The 26189-nt window shown below is 44.7% G+C and overlaps 2 protein-coding genes across 2 annotated transcripts in view; one reads left to right on the top strand and one right to left on the bottom strand.

Annotated features, from left to right (window-relative positions):
- Positions 1 to 26189, top strand: part of LRRC7 (leucine rich repeat containing 7) — a 402104-nt gene that overhangs the window by 216934 nt on the left and 158981 nt on the right. The window lies entirely within an intron of this gene.
- Positions 743 to 25496, bottom strand: ANKRD13C (ankyrin repeat domain 13C). The gene is made up of 13 exons (XM_061366420.1): positions 24903 to 25496; positions 17745 to 17786; positions 13849 to 13953; positions 12804 to 12889; positions 11551 to 11596; positions 10438 to 10504; positions 8837 to 8981; positions 7685 to 7816; positions 6786 to 6947; positions 5966 to 6045; positions 4694 to 4792; positions 3298 to 3398; positions 743 to 2196 (listed from the first exon to the last, which is right to left on the bottom strand). The coding sequence occupies exons 1-13, from the start codon at positions 25252 to 25254 to the stop codon at positions 2066 to 2068; spliced, it is 1548 nt and encodes a 515-aa protein (XP_061222404.1). The 5' UTR covers positions 25255 to 25496; the 3' UTR covers positions 743 to 2065.

Genomic DNA, 26189 nt, shown 5'->3' with positions numbered 1-26189 from the left:
CGTTCACCTCCCACACAAACCTCCTCCTGCTGCGGTGCTCCTGTGCCTGCTCCCACTGGTGCCACCCAGCACAGCCCTGCACGGGGCGAGGCCACAGCCCCACTGCTGCTGAGCCCGGACAGGGTCCCTCAGCCTCCCCGTGAGCGCGGCTGAACCGAGCCCAGCAGGAGCACACGGTGGGTGCTGGGTGATAGCTCAGATGTGAACACCTCAGGAACTCATCATTACTTGGAAGAACAAGTTCCATCATTCCTGCCCAATGCTCAACACCTGCTGCCGGTGCAGTGCATCAGGAGGTGCCGCAATCCTGCACTTCCCTTTGCTTCCCCCCCTGTTTTCCACTCGATTTTGAACTGCAGGGCATCAGTCACAGCGTTACCCACGTGTCCAACCTGCAGGTTTCCAGTGACACTGCAAGAGGCTCAGCCTCTGTTTCCATTCCCAGCTCATCTGTGCTCTGCTGACAGCGGTTCCATGGGACTCCACCTTAGGTGGATCCTGCACTTCCCTGGAGCTGCGTCTTTGGGTTCTACGCAGATGGAGGTCACCGGCTTTGAAGGAACATCTGCTTGGGATGGGTGCTCCCTGTCCTCACAAGCCAGCTCCTATTGCCCTGCAATAAGCCACCTCCACTCATGACCTGCATGGTTAGTTAGGTCAGGTACCTCTGCTAAGCATGGCTGGAGCTCTCTGATACGAAGTTTGATACTTGACCCTATGACTTCCAGAAAAAAGTTTTAACTACAGTGCACAAAGAATATAATTTTGGAACTATTTACAGTTTTGTACAATTACACCACAGCACTTTCAATGCCTCAATACAAACAAATAGCACCATTAGCCTTTTGCACAAGTTCTGTCTAACAAACCAAACAAGCTGGATTATCCTCAAATTAGGAGACTGGAACCACCTGGAATGAGAATGAGCTCAAGAGGCCAGAGTACTGAAGCACCTACCTACAAAATATCAAGAGGAAGGAAATTAAACCTGGAAACATCCTAAGCATCTGCAAATGAAGTCTTCCAACGTGAGCCCTATTCAGTGTGCACTACAATTAAACTAACCTCAAGAGAAACAACTTCTTGTATGAAGGTTTAATGCTCAAGTGTACTGTTCTAGTAACTCTTTCTATACACCCCATGGTTCTGAGTGGCCGCTGAACACAGACACGAGATGATCTCAACCATTATGGAGCAAGTCTCCTATGTGGATGTGAAAAGAGAAGGAAAAAGGTGACAATCTGTAGCTAACAACCCCCCTCCCCGAGCACATTCATCAGCACAGCATCATGGGCACAGCAGGGACGTCCAAGCCAGCGTGATGAAGTTGAGCATGAAGCCAACACAAGAAAGGTCAGTGAAGAAACAAAGGGTTCAGAGACATGGATAGCACCACAATGGACTGCACTAAGGTGCTAGAGGAGGTACCTTATTCCCTGCAGAGCAAATGCTATCTCTGAAGTGTATTGCAGTGTGAAAACCCAACTGTTTAATGGTTACCATTTGGTTCATTCCTCTACAGAAAAAGCATTCCTTCTAATATACGTTCAGCTAACATTCAGATTACTGAACTATACATTGTGATACGTAGTTTACAATCCATGAAAACAAAGCTTGAAAGAATACAACATGGTCAGTCGTAAGCAGGGTGGGATGATGCAGAGGGCTAATATCCAGCTAAGACATGTCAGCCTGTACGCTAATGGTCCGAGAGTGCTCTTTGTATCACCAAGAAATGTATAAAATTTAAAAACAATGATAGTCCTCACAGCTGCTCAGTGTCCCCAGGCCCTCGGGGTGGCACCGCCACGCTGCAGACCTGCGCGGAGACGAGTGTGAACGACACATCAGGAGACTGGCTGGAAATCAGGAACTACATTAGACGCCCGTTATAGTGAGTACAGTACATCAGTCATTTGATACATGTTCCCTTTTCTTCTGGGTTATTAAGTTTATCCCTTCCTTCACGACCCACTTCTCTAGCTCTATCTGTGGGCTCTTTGCAGCCTTTTGCTTTCACTGTGGTACGCTGGTATTGGTATTCCCCGTTCACCTTCCAGTTTAGCTAGAGATCGGGGAAACGGCTGGGGTCCTCCTTGTAGTCATCAGGAATAGTGAAGATGGATTCATCAAATTCATCGTAACGGAACTCCTGAAAAGTCACAGTGGCTGTGATGGTGGGAAATACAGGAATATCTGGACAGGAAGCAAAACGGTACAGTGAAGGGCAAAGAAATGCAACCCTGCCAATAAGCACCTACTGGTACTCAGGGATCTGTAACTTCAGGCTTGGCAGAGACATGGCAGCTTGTTTGGTGTTCAAAGCTCTTTAAGGGATTTAAAGGAAGTTACTTCAGAATGTACCCAGATACCCTGAGCAAAGAAACAGTACCCATCTCAACACACCCTTCCAGGAACTCTTAGCAATATAAATCCAGTGGTTTTCATTTCCTGCTGCAGACTGACATGGAAACCAAGGTGCTGTGAACATACAGATTAATCTGTTAACATGGAGGATATCTGCCTCTAAGATAACCTTCCCACAAGTAGGCTTCCCTTGAGCAAATGCACATGAAAAGACAAACCTTTCCCATGTTTGCTTTGACAACACCACCCTTTTCCAATCTGGATTGACCGTGAACACTTAAGTTACCCTCAATAAAACTGGTCCTGCCCAGACACTAACTTTAAGAGCTCAGCAAAAATTCAATCCTCAACAAACAGAGCTGTGCAAATGGGATAGGAGCAGAAATCTGTTCAGGCTTGTTCAGCTTAAACAGCTTACAGGGATGACAGAAATCCTGTCACACTTAGAAAGGTGTTACACTTATTACTTCCTGGCAGTTTGTGCTGTGATAATCTATACCATGACTGAACTGCTTTACACATTTCCATTGGTTACAAGTGGAATAGTTTCCTCTATTTTTGTGAGTGAAAACCCAGTAATCATCAGTAATCCCTGACGAAAAAGAAAGATGAAAATGCTACAAAATGCTTAACTCATGACTGAGATCAGCTTCCAATGCAAGGACAATTCAGCAAATCTGCATCACTCTTAGAGCAAACCTAAGGAAAATAACCAAGCTCTCTTCCTGACTAGGACTAGATTCACCTTTCAGCTGCACATTCCTTACCTGATGTTACTTCCACAAACTTAACTCTTCCTCCTGAAGTCTACAGCAACAAAGTTTTTATGTCAGAGTTCTTTTCCAAAACTCAGCAGAAGTTGTGAATGTACTGTATGAATAAATACACCCATTTGGAAACATAAAGCCAGAGCTGTTGTAGTCACCTTACCTAATTTTACAGGGAAGCCTGGTGGAAGCTTCATTTGAACAAATTCCCTAAGTTTGTTAAAGTGCTTGAAGGGTGCAATTACTTCTAAAACATTCAACAATCTGAAAAGAAAAACAGGTTTCATTATAAATTCCTGTTTCACAGCTTTCCCTCTAGAGAAAAGGACGTAACTCTGTGCTAAGACTTGTTACAGGCAAATACATTCTGGAATTCTGTACACACAGGCACATCAGTATCGTGACATTAATGACAACAGTTTGGGGTAAAGGGGCCTTAAAGCTCATCCAGCTGCAACCCCTGCCACAGGGAGGATGAGCTCAGGCTGAAGGCAGCCTTTAGACTTTCTGGTATCCTCATTTATCCTCCTGTGACAGTTGTTTTCCTTCCCCTTTTGCTTTACTCCTTCCTCCTCATGAAGGTCCAGCAGATGGGAGCCAACGGGTTAGAGGGAGCAGCAGTGAGCATTCACCCTGCAGCCAGCAGGATCCCTGCAGCACCTCAGCCAAGCCCTGGGCTGGGTTAGGGAATGCCCGTCACCCCACACAGCCTCCTCAGCCCCGATGTGGGGTTTGCAACAGGAAACATCAAACCTGTTCCCGTACAAAGCCATCCAGGAGCAGTCACAGCCAGCTTGGTGGAAGCACCCGGTGAGCAGGAGCAGCCCCCACCTCCCTGGGAACTGGAGAATCCCAGCCTGGTTTGTGTTGGAAGGGACCTCAAAGCTCCTCCAGCTCCAACCCCTGCCACGGGCAGGGACCCCTTCCACTGGAGCAGCTTGCTCCAAGCCCCTGTGTCCAACCTGGCCTTGAGCACTGCCAGGGATGGGGCAGCCACAGCTTCTCTGGGCACCCTGTGCCAGCGCCTCAGCACCCTCACAGGGAAGAGCTTCTGCCTAAGAGCTCAGCTCAGTCTCCCCTCGGGCAGGTTCAAGCCATTCCCCTTGGCCTGTCCCTACAGGCCCTTGTCCCAAGCCCCTCTCCAGCTTTCCTGCAGCCCCTTTAGGCACTGGAGCTGCTCTCAGGTCTCCCCTTCAGGAGCCTTCTCTTCTCCAGGCTGCCCCAGCCCAGCTCTCTCAGCCTGGCTCCAGAGCAGAGCTGCTCCAGCCCTCGCAGCATCCCCATGGCCTCCCCTGGACTCAGTCCTACAGGTACATGATAAACCTGGTCAAACCTCTCTGGTTTGGTATTAAGTAAGATAAGCGCTCAACTCTTCTAATAACAGGCACCCCAGCTCTGAGGTCTCTAATTTAGCAGTGTATTTGCTTAGCAGCATGACTTCAGTCATATGTTTTAAGCTGTTTTCCCTATCTGAAGATATGAAAAATGTTGCAGTTCATAAACACATTAAAACATTCCCTACACATTAATAACATTCACAGCCACTTATTTTGACTTACGATTCAATTCCTAAGGGAAATTCCTGGCTCATAGCTATCGTGGCTTTAAAGGTTTTCTTGCTTTCTTTGCACACCAGCTCTCTACCCAGATGAGGAGCTCTGTAAGTGGAGGGGAGAAAGCCAAAGTCAGTTTTTTCTCTCAATGAAACCTCAGTTTTAAATGAAAGAAGACAGACTCAGGTTTGAAAACATCAGTAAAGAATCCCTTCACTAAAGGAAATACTTTAAAAGTAAAAGCTGGGCATAGTAAAGAACAGTCAGTAACCACCTTAATTCAGGTCACTGTGAGCTCTGCTAAACCAGGAGACAAGACAAAAGCAGTGTGGAGAACGACTTAAAATCTTCATCTAATTCCTCATGAACATTACATTAGTAAGCTCTACAGAAAGACATGGCAGATACCCAGAAACACGTGCAGCTGACTTTGGGTGCGAATTCAAACAGGCTGTATGTGAACAAAGAATCAGGTTGAAGTAGAAAAAGGGTAATTTTATTTCAGCCTAAAATGCAACACAATCTCAGGAAAAAAAGCTACTCTACAATCACTGCAATGCAATACTGGAAAACACAGGACTACTGCAGGACAGGTAACAAACAACATAACAAATCTTTTCCTCTTTTGCTTTATAAGAGCTAGAAAGCTGGTTTTCCCATTAAACTCCCTTCAGTTAATCAGATTATTAAAGAAAGCAAAATCTTGCATATTTCTGCCCCAGTAGCAAGAGCTGTTCAAGCATAGCCTATTTATTCTGCTTGAATTCTCATTCTGTCTCAAATATATTAAAAAGTTAACTAGTTAAAACCCCCCAAACCCCACAACAGATCCATGTCAATCTCCTCTCTGGCAGGTTCAAGCCATTCCCCTTGGCCTGTCCCTACAGGCTCTTGTCCCAAGCCCCATCTCCAGGTTTCCTGCAGCCCCTTTATGCACTGGAGCTGCTCTGAGGTCTCCCCAGAGCACAGCAGAGGGGCAGGATCCCCTCCCTGAGCTGCTGCTCACGCTCTGGGGGTGCAGCCCAGCACACGGGGGAGTTCTGGGCTCAAGCGCACACTGAAGCCGGGTCTTGGGGAGCTTCTCCTCAGGGCTGCTCTCAACCCATCCTCTGCCCTGCCTGTCCCTGTGCTCAGGATGACCTAACCCAGGGACTTAATATAAATACATAATGTAAATAGAATATAGATAACAACAATCCAACCCCAAACCCCACAACCCCAACCCAATACTCTAACAGTGCCTATGGACGTTAGTGCCAATAAAGCAGTAATACTCACTTTCCATTTTCAGCAGATATGTACTCTTCCCATGTAATTGTATTGGGTGATGGAGGAGTAAGGGACTGCCGTCTGACAGGCTGTTCAGAAAAACAGGTTTTAACTCTTTATCTTTCCTTACATGCTCTCACATTTTTGCCATTCAAAAGACACAACTGTTCTTCCACTCTACACAGGACAGCAGTATAGTCTATCCAGTCTGTGGCTGTACTTCACTGGGCTTTTCAATCTCCTGCTCTAGCTCTCATAGTCTCCATTTCGGTATTTGGCCTCAAACATAGATGTTGGCTGGTTTAATACATCAGTTAATCAGTCAATTCAAGTGTCAATGACAAGTAACAAAGGACAAGCTAATACAGACATAAATAAGTGATTTTAAATATGCATGTTCCCAGATGACGTCTGGCTCGTTCTGAATAGCTCTTGATTTCATGGTGATAATAACATGCTTAGCTCCGTTTTAATGAAGCTAAAGAAAACCATGATTGAAAGCAAAGCAGAAAGGCATTCTGAACCATAAACATTTGATCTAAAAGCAGTTAAAGTGATCTGCCACAGCCAAACCCATCATTTTTTACTAAGAGCCAAATTAAGACTGAAACATCCAATATAATCACAGATATTTCTGAATGTGTGCACTAATGAGGATAATTCATTAATGTATCACCATGATTATACTTGTAAGTCATATTTATTATTATAAATTCAGTGAATCAAACTAGAATAAAACCATTATCTAGAGATTCTGCTAAATGACTGGTGTGAAGGGTTATTCTCCTATGCACAAATACACATACTGTGAAGAATTACTTGATAATACCTCAAAATTTTGCTCCATTAAGTTGCCACCTTTACTGAGGCTCTCCATGATGGCTTTATTTCGAAGAATATCCTCCTCGCTGAGATGCTCTCTTCTTTTCCTTGATTCTAATACAAGTCCATTAACCAAGTAGAAATCTGCCAAAAAGTTTCCTACTCTTTCCTGCAGGAAAGGAATTGGACATTAGTGTCTCACAGGGATAAAATCATTTAAACTCTTGTATATCCAAATAACTGCATGTCAGTGCAGTAACTTCAGGACTGAAATGCTGTCATTCACACAACCAACCACATGAACTGTCGGTGGACAATCCCAGTAAGGTTGGGACAGCACAAAGGCAACAAGTCCATCATGAGCAGGGAGTTTGTACCAATGGTAATTTTAAGACATAAAGGACTGCTTAACAATTTAAGAGTGGCCAAGGGGAATCTGACTGAAACTCCCTTAAGCAGCAAGCTGTGTTGAAGGATAATTTAGAGGTGTAGAATATGGATTTGGTATCCAAAAGGAAGAAAGTTGTGCAACACTAGCTCAGATGAAAACCCATGAGGAATGGCACTGCCTGAACACATGCAGATGAAACCAAATTACTTCATAGTCACAGCATAATAATTTCCTACTCAAAGAAGATACCACAGTGGCCACTTCAGTTTCTTCACAGCTGAGAACTCAGACCTCAGACAGATGGGTAACACAGAAAGGAACACCCAAAGGAAACTACACATAAAGCTCCCACCTCCCTGCCACTCTGACACAGGAGAGCACAGACTCCTCACTGCACCCCCTGGAATGAATCTGCAGAGGCCTCATACTCCTACAATGAAGTAATTTTTATCATAAGGCTGTCTGCACTATTTTGTCCCCAGTAATGCAGCCTGTGAAGTTTTCTGTCTGCTTACTGTTTTGTCTTCTCGAAATAGCCACCCCGTTTGGGCACGCGTGAAGGTGATGGATTTGGTTGATAATGTTGCTGAGTAAATATCACTGCTCATCAAAATGTCAACCTCCTCTTCTGTTTCCATCTCAGATTCCTAGAAGAAAAATTCCCATATATGAGAACAGAACTTAATAATGGTGATTACTCTTTTTTTAATGTTTTTTTTACAGAAGAAGTTAGCAGTAAATCAATAAACCTCTTCATTTGGAACTTCTCCTAGAACCAGTGTTTCCTGAATTTTCAAATTCTTTTCTAGGCCAAATGGTTACCAATAGTTTCATCTTAAATGTTAATGAAAATAAAAAACTGCCCGAGGGGAGACTGAGCTGAGCTCTTAGGCAGCAGCTCTTCCCTGTGAGGGTGCTGAGGCGCTGGCACAGGGTGCCCAGAGAAGCTGTGGCTGCCCCATCCCTGGCAGTGCTCAAGGCCAGGTTGGACACAGGGGCTTGGAGCAAGCTGCTCCAGTGGAAGGGGTCCCTGCCCGTGGCAGGGGTTGGAGCTGGATGAGCTTTAAGGTCCCTTCCAACACAAATCATTCTAAGATTCCATGAAATAAAGCATTCTGATGATTTATCCAGAAGTTCAGCAGCCTCTTTCTACATGCAAAGATCCATTTATGTATGTAACTGGTTGGTAAAGCTGTAAATTAAAACCTTGACTAAAATACAAGGGGTCCAAGGAGTCATACGCTTGTGCTTGTTAGCAACTAAACTGGGCGCAGGGTGATGGAACAGATGCCAAGCATTGGCAACGAAGTTTGAAAACCCACCTGGGGACCCCCCCTGGGGAGCCCACTGGAAAGATTAAAAGTAGCACACATCATCATAACTTAAACCAGATTTGCCTGCCCAGAATGGTAACAGGTTTTTGCAAAAGGTTTACATTCCAGCTTTTTCCTCATTTCAAAGTTTGCATTCAAGAGCACTGTTTATCACAGCAAACTTTCATGTCATCTATACAGCTGAACTTATAACAACTGAACAACAAATTCTTTGGTTTGCATTTCCTTGGACTTGTTGGGGTCTTTCTGAGAGGCACATTTTGTTTAATAAGACTTCCGAAATGAAATTAAAACTTGAGCTATTTCACACTCTGTGTTCACACAGGACTTTACCTCGTGATGTATTCGCTGGTAAACTTTTTGTTCATTGTCTAAAACTACAAAAGATTCAGAGGGTGCAGCATCACCATTAAAAATGAAGCTTAAATCCCCTCGTTGGCACTTCATGTCGGTAAAGTCTATGAGAGTTGTGTCCAGCCTGTGAAAATACACCAACACAGGGACCCATAAACACTCAAATACACTCCTAAGTTCAGTTTTAAAGCAGAAGCATTTTGATTTGTTTAATCACAACCAAACACACAAAAGCCTAAGTTTTGATACATTTCCTAAGTGAAGCCTGGATGCAGAAATCAAATTGCTATTAATAGTAAGTTCCACATTATCACATCTCTACCATTATAAATGCATTCCAAACTTTTATTATGCCAACTTCAGAGGAAAAGGTAACATCTTCAGAAAACTTTATTCCCAAACTGCCAGCATGTGGAAGTGACAGAATTTATGTAGCCAGTGCTATACATCGAGAAATACAACTGCTCCATGTGAGCAGCACTCTATTCTGCAAGCAGCAGCCACTGATGTGAGTAACAATATTAGGACATGACCCAAATTACAAAGAGGACTAAGAAACAGACTGGGTTTTTTATTTGACTTATTTTACTTGCTATTTCTACTTTTTCCCCCTCACTAACACAAAAGAAATGCTTCTGCTGACCTGAATAACTAGAAGATGGAGGCAAGGACAAGGACCTCTCTAGCAATTAATATCTACTATTGCTAGAATATCTACTTCTTTAACAAAGATGTTTGAAGAGCCTGAATTTAGTGACCACTTCAGCTCTAAGGGGTGATTGCTTAATAGTCATCATACATTGACCTCTGATTTCAAGAATCTGCAGCTATTTCTACTCAATGCCAGTCTCATAGAAGCAGAAATAGTCTCATAGCACGCAGAAATGAGAAGGAGAAAAATGGGCTCGGACTCAAATTTGACCTAAAAAAATCAGTTCCCACACCTGTGCTAACAGCTTTAACAGAACAAGGTTTTCTACAGATTAAATCTTCTGAACCATATTATTGGGGTTTTGTCTGTTTTAGATTTTGGAACCTAAAGAAAAAGCCAAAAAAGACACTTAAATCCAAATGCCCAAACTAAGCAAGTTGAAGGAGCAGAGCATGGACAGACTCCTGGAAGCACTCTCTTGACCTTGTGAATCTGTCATATTAAGTACTTTGAGAAGAGAAATGACACCACTTTTTCTTACTACAGAGATAGGAGCAGCAACTTTTCTCCACAAACTCCTGAAAACTAATTTCTTTGAAATTTTATTAGAAACACCAAATTCCTATTTTTCAACTCCTCACTGTCATGTCTGGTAGATAAAGCCTTATACAGCTCAACTGCTTTTCTTTTCCATTTTAAGTGACTCAGGAACTGAAGTTAAACTCAGACCAATAGAGGGGTGGGGGGGAAAGAGACAGTCTGAAGTTCAAACCACTTCCTGGCTCTAGCCACCAGTGTGCACACACAAGGCTGTTTCACCAACGCTAGCATGCTCCTCAGTATCTTCAGCCCACAGTGGAATCCAGCATTTTCACTAGCACACGGATGTTTATGACTCAGATAACACACACTGTTAAATCAGACTTACCTGATATTTATACCTTGTTTGTGTATTTTACATGCATCAGAAGGCAGAATTCGGGAAAGTAAAGGCACTGAAAGTAGGAAGAGAGAACATAATCAAGACACTGAGGTTGCTCTGTACCTATTTCTATTAAAACTATGCATCAGTTTGAATCTCTCTTTCATTTTAATATATTGCACCCATTTTCCATTATGATCTCAATACAGATATAACTTACTAATACCAGGGTTATTTCTATTCAATACTAATACCAGGATTACTTCTATTCAATAACTGCAAAACTGATCTGTAATTGTACAGGCTGCTTTCAGCATCAGGACATAATTTAAAGTGTCCTCAGGCACAGCCAAATCATTTATAAATCCTAATAACTCATCTTCTAGCAGTTTGAAATCTTAATTCTAGGATTTGATAGTTTATTTAATATATTGTTCCAACTGAAAGCCCAGCTGCCATTAAAGCTGAACACCCCCCAAGCAGGAAAAAAAACCCCAATGCACTAAAACACCAAGCAAAGACAAAAGCACTGGTGGAACCAAGAGGCCATATAGAATTACAAGATGGACACATGAGACTGCAGCTCTCCTTACATTCTTGCTCATTTATTTCTATTTTTCTACTCAAATAAGAGGAGATGGAAGGTTATACAGTCACAGAAAAAAGCATCAAGGTGAAGCTCAGGCTTGAAGAGCATATCACACAGCTCCACTTAGCCTGTACTCTGAATGGTGACTGTCAGTTAAGTTCAGGAAATGAAATGCCTCAACCCAATTAAACTGTTCAAACCAATGCTCTGTAGTGACACAAATCAACCAGATACAGATATTTTACTTTTCTAATAATTCATTTCTTAAAGTAAACAGCAGCTTGTCCCCCACACACTGTGTCAATGGAGTACAGAACAAAATTCATCTCCAAAAGTGAATAAGCACAAATATGAGTAAGCAAAAATAGCTTAGAAAAAGAGCTGTCCTCTTCTCTTTGTAACTTAGATCTTGAGCACTGAATGGTGAACTTTCCAACATGCAAAGCAATTGATAATTTCAGTTAGAGAGAACAAGTGTGCTGAAGACTGATTACATTATCTCCCTGTGAAGGGAATATGCAGTTGCTTACCCCAACTTTGAAAATCCCAGTGAAGCTCTAGATAGAAGTCACCTAGCTGAGATGAAAAGAACAACATATTAACAAGTTTTTCAGGCTAAATGACAAGTATAAAACCTGCTGACAGGCAGGAGCTGGGCTTTGCTGGCAAAGAAAACTTTCTCTAACATCACTATTTGAACTGATACTGAAAAGCATTTCTGAAGCTCCGGCTAGACTAGAGTCAATGCTAACATTTCACAACTCATTTGAACCACCCTTTAAAAAAAATAATTTACACAGCTATTAAGTAGTGGATTGTAAAAGATTTATTGCAAATATGTGTTTAAAAGAAGATCTATGGACCTCTGCTTGCTTTGACTGATCACATCAAACCCCATGGAATTACATGCTCTGGCTTACATTAACAAGCCAAGTATCAGCTAGGAGTATTCACATATGCAAATCTCAGTCTGCCTTCTGGAACCATGCTGAATTCATTATATAAAAGCTCTACCTCCATAAACACCTGCCAGCCAACTCCTTTACACTGTATGCAAAGCAAAAGCAAAGGAAGGGGTGGCTTGATTAAAATTAGCAAATGTTGGTAGTACACTGAGGTAGCCACATAATTCCACTCCATGCAACTCCGGAACAGGTCTTGCTCCAGAAGGAATAAGGAATGGCTGAGCTGTTTGGTTAAGGCTGCATCTGCTTTCTGCCTGCTCTTATGCAAAACCTGAAAGCTTTTCACTCCTAGACAGACAGCAGGTTTGGTTTTTTCTTGGATGAATGAAACTGGCAGAGCATATTCATAGAGCATATCACAGATGCAGTTTCACTTAACTTTTAAGATGCACGGGTTCATTAACTTAAGACAAACTGCTGGTTTTCTATAAACCCATTCACATATTACCGTGAGTAGGCACGAGCAGCTCACCCCACCTAAACAGAAATAAACACCTGTAAAAAGTCCCTCTCCAGATTTCTTGGTGGCATTATTCACCCAAACAAAAGATTTTGGAAAGCCTTAAAAATCTAATGAAATAAATACAGATTAAGAATACAGCCTTTAACTTTTGGATTGCAAAGACCAGAGGCCTGTCCTACACAAACCTTTTATTGGAACTTTCAGAAGCTGAGAAGGCTTTCAGCAACCTGCTCTAGTGGAAAGTGACCCTGCCTGTGGCAGGGGCTGGAACTGGAGGAGCTCTAAGGTCCTTTCCAACCCAAACCACTCTGTGATTCTATGATCTCTTTTGTCAGCACAACTGCCTTGACCTTACCTCTTTCAGGGCTTTTAATAATCGAGGTCTCTTTTCTTCAACACTTTCCCTGGACTGCTGTTTGAGCTTCCTTAGGAGTGCTGAAACTAAACAGAAATTAACTATCAGGTAAATCTGTTCCATGGTTTTGTTGGTTTATGAAAGGTTGGTGTAATTATTTGACATTTAAAAGAAAAAACAATGCAAAGGTAACGTTTCATCAGACTTTGGAGAAATTAACCTCAAGTTATAGTAATTATACACAGCCTTCTCAGATTACAACAGGAAGAGAAGACTCAATAATTACTTAGAATATGAAGGATACAATCATGTCAAGACTGAGAACACCACTGAAGACCCTGAACAGGTCTTTGACATGCACATTACTAAACATGTGATACACATGTATTATTGAACGTGAGCCTACAGATTCCATGAGATCTACTCCACTGAGGAACTCCTTTAGTAGTGAAGAGCTGACATGCAGAATGTTCGTAGTATATTACAAACTAGTGCATTAATATAGTAATAGATCTGATTTTTCTGCTATGGGACATGGTAATGCATAATACTATGAACATCCACTAGTGAGTAGCATTAAAATAGTTTTCTCTTTACTACTTCATATCTGGAGTAAGTAATCACTGTATTTGCCCACTGGCCTGTTGAGATGCAACATGAAAGAATATCCCATTGCCAACTGATATATCTGATATATATCTCCATATAACTGATACATATGATCACATGAAGCAGTTCTAATTGAATGATCCCATACAGCTAAAATCCATTCTGACCTTGTAACTCCAATTTTAAATACAGAATCCTGCTTTATAGCTTCTACAATCACTTCAAGCAAAATCTTTACTTAGCATTATGTATCCTAATGCAGGATCTTTCTTATCAAGGAAACGGACATGTGCAGAGCTTGTCATATCATATTTAGAGAAAATATTAAGACAAACTCTTCAGAGAACTAAAATAGGCATATTTATTAAAAAAAATAGCTTGAAAACCTGTTTTCCTGTTCTGAATAAGGCCTTAATAGGGAAGCAGGGGCTCTTACTCATTTGTCTGTCTCCATAGCTGATGGCTTCTGCAAGAGGGCTCCATCCCTGAGCATTTTTCACCTTTACTGGAGCATTATGGGCTAATAGCAAGTGGGCACATTCTGTAACAAAAAAGTAATCATTATTTGCAATAAACATCAAGGATGTAGCAATATCACTCATAATAAAGGGAACAATAATAAAGCAAAAGTAAGATATTCAACATATAAAACAGTTTATCAAAGTATATATCTGGATCCTGAGTCAAACTATAGACAAATAAAACCCATTTATGTATTTATAGCACTTCCCTGGTAAACACTGGCACTAAAAATATAATTAGTGATTAATCACCAATTACACAACTACTGAAGAAACATCCCTTCTGCTTCTTGTGTTTTGCTTTTTATGAAGCTGTATGTCTGTATGTGTACAGAGACACAAAACTATGTAACAAATACTTCTCAAATATTACATCAGCTCTACTCAATGCACAAATCCACGCACCAAGACATGCTTCGTAAGTCTTCCACACGTGGAAGCTGTGCACATGCTTCCCCCTCCTCTCCATCTCAACCCCCTTCACCCAAAGGTCAATGGTAAACTGGTTTGCTAGAAATCTGCATGAAGATGTAGACTTAAGTAAGTCCCGAGAACTACATGTGTATGGGCAGCAGAGGAAGCTGTGGCACTAACACATCACTGCATGTTGGGACATCCTGTGGCATCTGAAGTGAGCAAACAAGCGCACTGACCAAGGAAAGCTTCAGAGCATGTGCGCGATCGGCTGTACAACAACTAACAGGTACTGCAGGACTGACAACATGGGTATCTGGAGCACACAGACCACAGTCCTGTGCTCCATCAATGGACAGACACACCTGCAATGTGCTCCATTTCTCGCCAGCATCACCAGTAACAGCGAGCACCAGGGCTAACCCTGAGACTCAGCATGCACATGTTGTGCTGATAAAATAACTTCCACATGTCATCAAAGCCACACACACACACTCCTAGTGGGCACACAGCTCAACCTGCATTCCCTTCTCTGTCTACAGGTAAAAGGTGGTGGAATAACAAGCAGTCCTTAAAATTAGGGAGCACAGAAAGCTTTTGTTGTTTCCACGTTTTGAATAAGCTGTCTTCATATGAAACCGTTCTTCAGTTTCCAGCTACAGAAAGTTTCTTCACCACATCTCATTAAAATCAACCTGACCCATCTGCAAATGACAGAGCAGTACAAGCTGGAGCTGCAGGCTGGAGAAATGTCTCGTTATAGGATGGCCAGGCAGGATGGATAGAGGAACTTCCTGGATTATTCTCCTGCTCTAGGTGTTACAGGAAACAATACCAGTCATTCCAGATGCACCAGTTATGAGTCACCAGCAAGCACAGTGTTTGGGAAGGAAGAGATACCTCACTGGTGAATATACTATCTTCTGTGGTAAATAAACAAAAGCCCTGACTACTCTGTCAGCACAAACAGAGATGTATTTTTATGGTTGCTTAAATATAGTGCCAAATGCAGTAACAGCACTGCACAGCGAGCAGGCTAATAAGCCTGCACTTAACCAGCCAGGTTACACTGCAGTTAAATAAACAGGATGTAAATTCCCCCTGCCCTTCAGAAAACCCCGGCTATAACGCTGCTACACAGCTGAAAAACCTATATGCATCACCTGGAAAGAAAGAAAATTGGCTCTCAATATCAATGAGACAGATCAATAAAGTAGGAAAGGACCCAGGGCTCTTGCTGATCAACAGCTACACAGGATTTGAAGTCAAAACAGTAAAAGCAGGAATTGTGCTGGATGCTGTGCACAAACAGCCCTGCTCTAGGCAAGCTACACAGAGGCTTGCCACAAGCATCCTAAGGGATGTAGGGCTTTACCCACAGGATGACTGACTACATGGAAAGAGGCCAAGAGGTGAACTGCAAACTGAAATCTAAAATACGCAGTCAAGGAGAACAGGAGAAGAGGGAAGAAATGGCTCTCTTTGCTGTGCTCTACATGAGGATAACTCACTGAAGGAACCTGTCTGCACTGAACAGATTGCTCTTTATCCTAGAGCTGAAACATAAAGTAACCAAAATATAAGAGAGACTTAGAATAAATATTCAGCCACACTGAATTAAAGTTGGCAAATGCTTTTCTACCAGTTTTATTAGAAGCATCTAGGATCAAGAATTGTTTGTATTCATTACTGTGGTATGACACTCTTGTAGCTATATGGAATGTGTCCCTTCATGACAGCTCATCACCTTTTAACCAAAACCACTCAACCTCTTCTACACCTAATGACCGTGACAAACTGAAGCCTGAAACACGCACACTGCTGGTCACCACTGCCTGACAACACAGAGCAGTTACAGAACTAAAATGCACCTTACAAAGAAAAATGCCTTATGTATGGCTGAGAAATGAAAAGAGGCTTCTGTCTCTGTTTCCTTCTGTTGACCCAAGCCTCTAGCATAGGACCCTCACTGGAAAAAAGCAATTCTGACGAAGCCCCATTTTTCACTGAGAAAAGCTCCTATCTGTGATTTGTAAAACATATTTGCCTCACTGCTGTCACAAAAAGTGTCTGCATAGCTTCTTTTTCTTCCCTTTTTTACCCATTTATTTTAAAAGTACCCCAGCCTGGACCACTATCAGCAGATTCCAGCAAGCTCTACTGCCTCTTCTTCTGCATATGCCACCTCTTCCCTTCTTCCTTCAAAGTCACTTCCTGCTCTAGCTCTCAGTTATCTTGCATCACTTCATAGGTGCTTCCAAAACGTCCTAAGACAACTTACTGCACTTCCTGTTCCCCTCTCCGAAACTGCCAGGTGTGTTGTTCACAGCAGCTCTCTCATGGAGCAGTACCACGTACCAGGCACAGGACTCACAGGGCTGAATGGCACCAAGCCATCCCTGCTGCAGCAGTGACAGTTTACTGCCACAGACACCGAACAATCATATTCCAGGGTTCTTCCCAGTCTTGAGACATGTCTACATCTATACTTCCCACTTGAAGTAGAAATATAAATCCTGTGCTCTGAAATTCCGCTGTAAAGAACTCCTTGAAGGGAACTTGGAAAACTGGGAGCCATGGAGAATCAACAGTCCTGCACCTGTCCCATGCCCCTTACAGGGCTGTTTGACACCTGAAGGGACAGCTAGGCACTGAGTCAGGAATTCCAACCCAGTGAGTGAGGGAGTATGCAAAATGCAGGTGAGAGGTTCCATTTCCAGTCAGAGAGTCATTTTATTCTAGAGGATGTTACTGTGATTCACTTCACTGGGAAAGAGCAAAATGGGGTTATTAGACACCTCTAGTGAGCAGCTCAGCAACACACAGTGACACTAATAACCAGAACAGCACTGACTAAAAGAAAGGGTATCACCCCACAAACAGGTATTAGTAACCCTTCCATGCATGAATTAATTGCAGAGTAAGATAGAGATCTGCCTGGATCAAGTCCTCTGCCTACACATCCTGAGTACATCCCTCCACTTCAGCTGCTCGGGTAGGAAAGGGGAAGCAGGCATGCAGATGTTTGCCCCTGCTTTGAGCTGTTTCTCAATCTTCTACCATGTTCCAAATGTCCCAATTTCCTCCTGACTCTGCAAGAAGAGAGGAGCTGGGTCCACCCACTGCTGTTGTTCTAGTCTCACAGAGTCCAACAGCTCCAGCTCCTTTCCACTGTACTCCATTCACTACCAGGCTGCTGGATCTTGGCCTGAAGAACAGCTCTAACCTCATCTCCAACTTTTCCCTTGTAAATTCATGTGGTGGCTTCTTTTCAGAAAACGTCAGCCTTCAACCAGAAACACAAGATCATGTGCAGGAAAAATGAAAAAACCTTTTTTTTTCCTGCCACCAGGTCTCTGAGATAACTTAAAAGCAACAAAATTCATGTTTTACCTACCTTTATGTCCCAGCATCACAGCAAGATGTAACGGAGTGTTTCCTAAAATAAATAATGAAATAAAAAGACGTTAGAGTCAAGATCATAGAACCCCAGCCTGGTTTGTGCTGGAAGGGACCTTAAAGCTCCTCCAGCTCCAACCCCTGCCACAGGCAGGGACCCCTTCCACTGGAGCAGCTTGCTCCAAGCCCCTGTGTCCAACCTGGCCTTGAGCACTGCCAGGGATGGGGCAGCCACAGCTTCTCTGGGCACCCTGTGCCAGCGCCTCAGCACCCTCACAGGGAAGAGCTTCTGCCTAAGAGCTCAGCTCAGTCTCCCCTCGGGCAGGTTCAAGCCATTCCCCTTGGCCTGTCCCTACAGGCCCTTGTCCCAAGCCCCTCTCCAGCTTTCCTGCAGCCCCTTTAGGCACTGGAGCTGCTCTAAGGTCTCCCCTTCAGGAGCCTTCTCTTCTCCAGGCTGCCCCAGCCCAGCTCTCTCAGCCTGGCTCCAGAGCAGAGCTGCTCCAGCCCTCGCAGCATCTCCATGGCCTCCTCTCCACTCACTCCAACAGCTCCACGTCCCTCTTGTGCTGCTGCCCCAGAGCTGGATCAGGGCTGCAGAGGGGGTCTCCCCAGAGCACAGCAGAGGGGCAGGATCCCCTCCCTGAGCTGCTGCTCACGCTCTGGGGGTGCAGCACAGCACATGGGGGGTTCTGGGCTTAAGCACACACTGAAGTCGGATCACAGGAAGCTTCTCATTGACCAATGCCCCCAAGTCCTTCTCCTTATGGATGCTCCACCCAGTTTCCTCCAGCCTGGGCCTGTGCTGGGGATCGCCCCAACTCAGGAGCAGGCTTTTGAACTTGTAAAACTCCATGAATCCATTGCAGTTCCTTCAGGTATCTGCACACAGAACTCAAGCATGTTAAGAAACCTGTTACATGATCCATCCACGGAATACTCTACAATACACCAAAACAGTTGCACTCTTCTGAGCAAGCATTTGGATTATACTTGTTAGAATAAATATATCCAAAACACATTTCATGGACCAAAGGAGATTTTTTTGGAGTGACGTCTTGAAACTTATGCTGGCCAAAGAGGCCCAATTGTACCTTCAAGAGAGAGATAACACAAACCTCTATGCTTATTATGGTCTGAAAAGTCTGATACCTCACAAAGAATGACATATCTAGGCTAAAAGCCACTCAAAGATATGATGCTGATTAAAATTTTAAGAGCCTATTTTATTAATTTTTCATAGTTGTAATACAAAATTTTCACTAATACAATATTGGACAGATTGTGAACTAACAGCAACTTCCCTACAAAAGCCCTTTTTGGTTGTTTCGGTGCCTTCTTTCCAAAGAAAGCTTCCGAGATTACCAGCAGATATTACAAACATGAGCTTGTTTTCCTGGCTATGCATATGACACATTCTGTACTTCTGCTATTAAATATGCACTGTGAGGTACAGAGGGTTGATTTTCTGGATCAGTGATGCTACCAGAATTCTGGCACATTTTATTGATGTAGCTTGTATTTAACTGTGTTGCTCTGTTTAAATATATAAATATTTTCTTAGTGGAGTTAAGAGAAAAATCACTGGAAAAGCAGTCATTTGTAACTACATCAAATGCACTTGATTTCAGGGTTATTTTCCAGCATCATGTTAACTGTAAGTACTTGCTACATGTAAAGGGCGATGTACTGTACACCTAAAAGATGCAATCCAAGAACTGAGAGGCTTCTATATGAAGTAACTGCCAGCATATCATAGTATCATGAAATGTCTGATCAAGACAGGCAAGCAAAGGCAGGTTCCAAGTAGTTTTGTATGAGCTATTCAACACAAAGTACCAATGATTCTTGTGGGTCACTACCAACATCACAAACAGCTCCAGCCTAGTTCATTATGCACACTCTGAGCTAACCTCAAATTGCCTATTAATAGATTTCACCACATCTCTGAGCCAAGGCAGAATGCAGAATACCGGATGCAGCCACTCTTTGTTAAGTGATTGAAATAACGTTATTGAGGAACAGACCTGAGAAGGAGCCAAACCATGTGCTCAGAAACTTCAAATTATGGAAGCCAGGGGTAAACATCTTCCTCACCTTATCAAGCACTTCAGTGGGGGATATATACACACACACACACACAAATATATATGCATGCATGTGCTTGTGTATGCTGAGGCGCTGGCACAGGGTGCCCAGAGAAGCTGTGGTTGCCCCATCCCTGGCAGTGCTCAAGGCCAGGTTGGACACAGGGGCTTGGAGCAAGCTGCTCCAGTGGAAGGGGTCCCTGCCCATGGCAGGGGTTGGAGCTGGAGGAGCTTTAAGGTCCCTTCCAACCCAAACCAGGCTGGGTTGTATGTATATGTTCTATGTATATATAAAAATAGCTCTGCACTAAGTTTTCTCTTACATCAATACACCTTAAAATTAAAAACCCACCCCACATTTCAAAGGGTGGATAGAAAAGAGCCAGACAGCTCCACCAGCTATGACAGCATGGTGTAATGGCAAGAAACACCAAACCCAAAGCTAACCAGGCCCCTGACAGCTTTCCTGGGAACTCTGTCAGATCTCATTCAGCCCATAAGCAGAAAGTGCAGCTGGGCAATAGCACACATCATTTCAAAACTCCTCTGGACCCAGTTCTGAGGAACCTGATCTAACTCAGCTGTTATCTCTGTTTTGTGCAGGAGGCTGGACTAGATCTCCTTCTGAGCAACCTGATCTAACTCCAGTGTTATCTCTACTTTGAGCAGCAGGCTGGACCAGCCCACCTCCAGAGAGCTCTTCCAGCATAGTTCTTCTTTGATTCAATGTTCTTTCAAAGTACGCAATTCAGAAAGTAGACAGGGAATCTGGATAGAGCAGATGAGGGGGAGGAAGAGCAGCAGGCAGAAAACCAGGCAGTGCAATAACTGATAAAGTACAGAAAGTGGAACCTGTCAATTCCAGAAGGAATAAAAATATAAAAAGCTACTTATGAGAAACCTGAAAAGAGGTGACATCCTGCTTGCTGGTCTTCAGCCAGAATGTCCCTGGCAAGGAGAAGTCTGAGGTTTAACAGTGAGGTAACATAAGAGGTCAGCTGAGGTACCAAAGGGAGAGGAGCACAATAACAGGTAAGCCAGGAAAGCTCCTTTAGAAAAGGGGTTCAGGAAGATAAACACACAGAAAAGGGACATGATGAAACTTCTCATTGCCCTGATAAACTCCCCTCCAGACAGCCCTCCATCTGGACCAGCCAAGCTCAGCAAGCACGGGCACAACAGTGTGTGGCTGCTCTGGAGAGCCTGGTGGCAGGACTGTGGATGGGGTGGTCTAACAACACACACGCAGCACACCAAACCCTGTAAGCTCTGCAGTAATCTCACACAGATTTCTATTCCATCAAAACTCCACAGCTACTTCAGAAGAGAACCTCCCTGATCAAAAGAAAGCGGTCTCAACAACAGCTAAGACATACTGCTAGCTTTGGGCACCCAAAAGTCAAACCCGGAATGGCATTTTGCACAGCTCCACCACTAATCATCCATCTGATAGATCTGGGTAAGTCTTGATGCTCTTTGGGCCAAACAAAGTGAGGTTTACCAGCAGCAAATTTAACTCTGACTTATCAAAATAAGCCATCTAAACTGTGCAAGGCTGTATGAGAAATTACAGTTGAGGAATCCCTCAACTCATAGATTTCTCCCAGCAGGAGAAAGGGAAGAGCTGTTCAAGCAGACAGCAGCCAAAAACATTCCACACATTTAATCTCAGAAACCTGGCTGGCTCACAGACACAACGGGACAAGTTAACTTCTACTGCTTCAGGAGAGATGGAATCTGAAGGTGTAAACCCAATTCCAGCAGCTGCTGAAAGAGAGACCCACTATCATGATGCATAAAGACCCAGACTGATAAATTAATCAGGACCAGTGTTTACAGAGCTCAAAGGAAACCACTCCAGTGGAATTCTATTGCACTGCAAACTCAGGATCCTAAAATACAAATGATTATGGCAAGAACAGCATCAGCTCCTCTAGATGTAGCCAGAGCACAGAGAATCATTCTAGGTAACATGAGTCTGATGAAAACACACGGTGAGCTTTAACACCACTCCATTTTTCCCAGCCAGTGCATAGCACAAGTAGGCATTTCTGGCAGGACAGGCACGAGTGTGGCAGGGGCAGTTTCACTTCTTCCAGTTGCACAGGAGGAGGTTTTCCAAGAACCCCAGCCCAAGCCACACCAGTCAACGTTAGATTCCATAAAAACAAGGAGCTTTATACAAGACGGCTGCTGGAGAGGAAGAGGAGGGTGCAAAGATACAACTGTGTGCTTCACCTCTTAGAGGTGAAATAAAGAGGGCACTCTAATGAAGCGGCTGATGCGTCATTTTGATTACTTCCGTGCAATTTAATCATAATGACAACGTGTTTGATACAATCACTTGCAGACACCGACTGGAACGTGAATGGGCACATACTTGAGCAGCTGCAATCAGATTCATTATCTTTTGGCAACAGCTTGAGCCACCACATAAACAAATCTCATGTTTCCTTTCCATCTAAGGACGACTTCATCGACATCTATAGCTTTGGGAAATGAGCTTGTACACTTCCCTCCCCGAGTCACTGAGCCTCCAGGGCCTTATTCTGAGAAAGCAGTGATACAACAGTGCCTGAAATCCTACACATGCATTCCAGGGCAGGCAAACAAAACCCATTTGCACAAAAAGACACATAAAATACAGCACTTGTCTGCACGTGTTTGCAGCTTTTAACTTTTTGTGAGGCATCTGGCACACCTACAAAGGAGCTCAGCCTGTTTTCCAAGAGTAATTCAGCAAGATGATTTGGCTATTCCAAAATACAACATGGTTTCATTCTGAGTATGTGTTAAAGTTCTTAAATGCATATTATAGTACAAGTAATCTAAAAGGGATACAGACAAGCTTCTCCACAGAAACTCATTGGTTTTGGAACAATGATGCTGGCATTCCAGTGAGTAATGGTTTTTGAGGTCAATTTAGAGTGAGTGAGGCTGCACGCCATTTACAGTCACAACCATCAGCTGTTTTATCTCAACACCAAGAGTTTAACACTACACAACTTGGGTTTTCTGCACTTAACCACACTAAAAATGGGACTGAACTATAAACACTGTTACGAGCAGTTCTTTTTCCCCTCTCTCACTTCCTTAACATGCACTGGGATTCTTCTGGCTTATTTCTGAGTATAGTATCTACCCCAAATAACGCACGATTCAGATGCGTAAACAAGTGACGGATGGATTCAAGCAGAAGGAAAACAGTAACAAGGAAATATTAGTCAGGCCTTTGGTATGCCAGGACATTAAGGAGTTTGTTATTGGGATTTATCTGAAAGCTTAATAGTAAAGAAATGCTTAAAGTAAAAACTTGGAGGAGGATAATGAGACAGAAATCCCCAAAGCACTGCTACTGAGAAAGCAGATATTCATTTGAAATGTATATATATATATATACATGGTGCATATATATATTTTAAAAAAGGATAGGATCAGTGTTTGTGATAGACATTCAAGATGAGAATGCAGCAAAGATGGATCAAGTAAAGATGTTAAACTTGTGATGATGAGTTACTTGACAAGGAACTGGAGGAGGTGTAGGGGAGAAGTCAGCAGAAGGAATACACTAAGTGAGAGAATTTCTTCCCCAGTCTGCTGCTTTCATTCTCCTGGTATTTGCTGCAGCCTTTGGAATGAAGATGACAGGATAAATATATCTGTAGCTATATTTACAGCAACGTACTCAGAAAAATGTTATGACAGTTGGAAGAAATACTCCTCCCTGCCTTGATTGAGGAAACTGAGCTGTGTATTCCTCCACATACATCAGTCTGTGTTTCAGAGTGCCCAAAGTTATCATGGGCATAGCTTTTAATTTCTAATCAAGCTGTTCTTCCCATTGTGCCAATCCGAAAGGGGGTTCTACCTTAATGTTCCTTTTTACATAAGACAATTAAGTAAAACAAAGGGAACATTTATCCCTTAATCAGAAAAGGAACATAACTGCACCCTGTAATCACAACTTCCCAGACACCACACAAAGGATAACTTAGCATTCTTCAGCACAATGATGTTACTCTTAAAATGGGTAGGAAACCTAGAGATGAAAAACATGAAACTTAACCTGACTTGACAGGTTGATTTAGTATTTTTAAATGTAAAATATTTCCCAAATTAAATGTACAGATGCCACATCCCTGGCAGTGCTCAAGGCCAGGATGGAAGGGGCTTGGAGCAAGCTGCTCTAGGGGAAGGTGTCCCTGCCTACAGCAGGGGGCTGGAACTGGATGACCCTTAAGGTCCCTTCCAACCCAAACCAGGCTGGGATTCTCTGATATTACTTTAAGATGTCCTAGCAGGATTTAAATAGAATCATGGATTGGTTTGGGATGGAAGGGACCTTAAAGATCATTTAGTGAGCTAAACATTTATGCATTAGAGAGCGATATGAGGATCGTATTTCTATCTTTGCTATTGCCACTTCTGTGTCCAGACCCAGCTTGGAGGAGAACAGAGAACAAGATTTTGTCTCTCTCAAACCCCTGAACTAAAACACTTAAAGAGGAAAAAGAAAGCTCTGGGTTTTTACACCGGGAAAAAAACAAAGCAAGTTCCAACAACAGCCAAAGGAGCCACCCATTGAGGAGGCTCAGAACCTCCAAAACCAAACAGGCGACGCTTCAGACATTTGGAAAATATAGTATTTCTTTTCGTTAAATGAAGTAGGCTTTAGGACGCGAGGCAGAGCCGGTCAGAGGAAGCTCTCCCACCATTCCACTGTCACAAAAGCTAATACCATGCTCGCTCCTATCGCCAAAACCCCAGGGATTTTGCCCAGAGCTGTGGCTGCCCCATCCCTGGCAGTGCTCAAGGCCAGGTTGGACACAGGGGCTTGGAGCAAGCTGCTCCAGTGGAAGGGGTCCCTGCCCGTGGCAGGGGTTGGAGCTGGAGGAGCTTTAAGGCTCAACCCAAACCATTCTACGGCTCTATGCTTCCCAAGCGTGCAGCCGCGCTCCTCCGCAGCCCAGCGGCGCGGCCCTGGCGCCCCACACCCGGCAGAGCAGCGGGAAGGGGCCGCGGAGCTCCCACAGCACGGCCGCCACCCCCTCCCCGGCCCGGCGGCCGCTCACCGTGACTGTCCTTCTGCCCGATGCCCTGGGTGCGGATGAGGGCCGAGAGCCGCCTCACGTCCCCCTTGAAGACGCACTCGTGCACCGGGAAGTGAGCCGGGCACTTGTCGGGCTCGGCAGAGGGGCCCGTCCCGCCGGCTGCCGGGCCCCCCTTCAGCGGCAGCCGGTGGTGGTGGTTGCTGAAGATGCGGTGGCCGCCGGCCCGGCCGCCCTTCCCACTGCTCCCGCGGCCGCCGGTGAAGATGCCCCCGGGCGCGGCGGCCGCCTCCTCTTCGCCGGGCGCCAGCAGGTCCCCGTCCTCCTTACTGGGCTTATGGTCCCTGCGCAGCGAGCGCAGCTTCTCTCCGGTCATCGCCAGCGGCCGCCCCACCACCGGCAGGGCCCCGCCAAGAAGGCTCGCCGCAGCCCGGGGGGTGTCGATCGCTCAGAGCCGCGGCGGCGCGCCCGGTCCCGTCCGCATCCCCCGCCAGCAGCGCCCGGAGCCCGCCCGGCCGCAGGGTCCCGCTCAGCAGCCCGGCGCCGCCGCCATCTTGGTAGCTTGATCCCGCGAGAAGCGCAGCACGAGGCGAGACTGCCGCGGACACCGCGAGACTGCGCGGACAGCGGGAAGCGGCGGCTGAGGAGGGGGCTGAGGAGGCGCCCCCGGTACCGCCCCCCGGTGCCGCCCCCGGTGCCGCCCCCGGTGCCGCCCCTCGCCGCGCTCGCCTCACCTCGGCTCGGCGGGGCCACGAGAGGTCGGCGTGCTGGTAACCAGGCCTTCAGCCGGTACAGGAGCCCGCGAGCACCCGCTGGTGGCCGCTGTTGCTGAGGTGAAGGCTGAGCCAAACCTTGGAACCCCGCCGGCAGCCACCGCGCTGGCTCTTTGGCTCCGGGCTCGGGTGCATCCTTCGTAGGGATTTACGGACACGCTCGTATATTTGCGCTAAGAATATATCTGTAATCTCCAGGGGGACGTCTGTCATTGCCTGATGGGTGCAGAGAGCGGGAACACCCTGTGGGGCAGGCAGCTTGCTGTTCTCCTATGGGGTCACTGCACTGCCTAGGGGGCTGTGCCTTCCCACAGGCCTTATTTCCCTATCTTTGGAACACTACAGCACCTATGGCACAGGCTGTGGCCGTTCGGAAGTACTCTTGGCTGACCAGGACTGCCGAGGGGAAGAAGCACCGTGTCCGGTGCTGCATACTGTGAGGGATGGCTCCAGAGCCTCAGCCTGTGGCAAGAATCTGCTGCGATGACTCCTACGGATTCCTCTCAGAATCATTTGTGAAGTGGCCAAGTGGATCCAG

The sequence above is a fragment of the Neopsephotus bourkii genome, unplaced genomic scaffold (genome assembly GCF_033783945.1).
Source record: "Neopsephotus bourkii isolate Nb327-2 ecotype Australia unplaced genomic scaffold, CSIRO-AGI_Nbou_v1 NB_1331, whole genome shotgun sequence".
Lineage (NCBI taxonomy): Eukaryota > Metazoa > Chordata > Aves > Psittaciformes > Psittacidae > Neopsephotus > Neopsephotus bourkii.
This window is presented reverse-complemented; position numbering and strand designations above follow the sequence as displayed.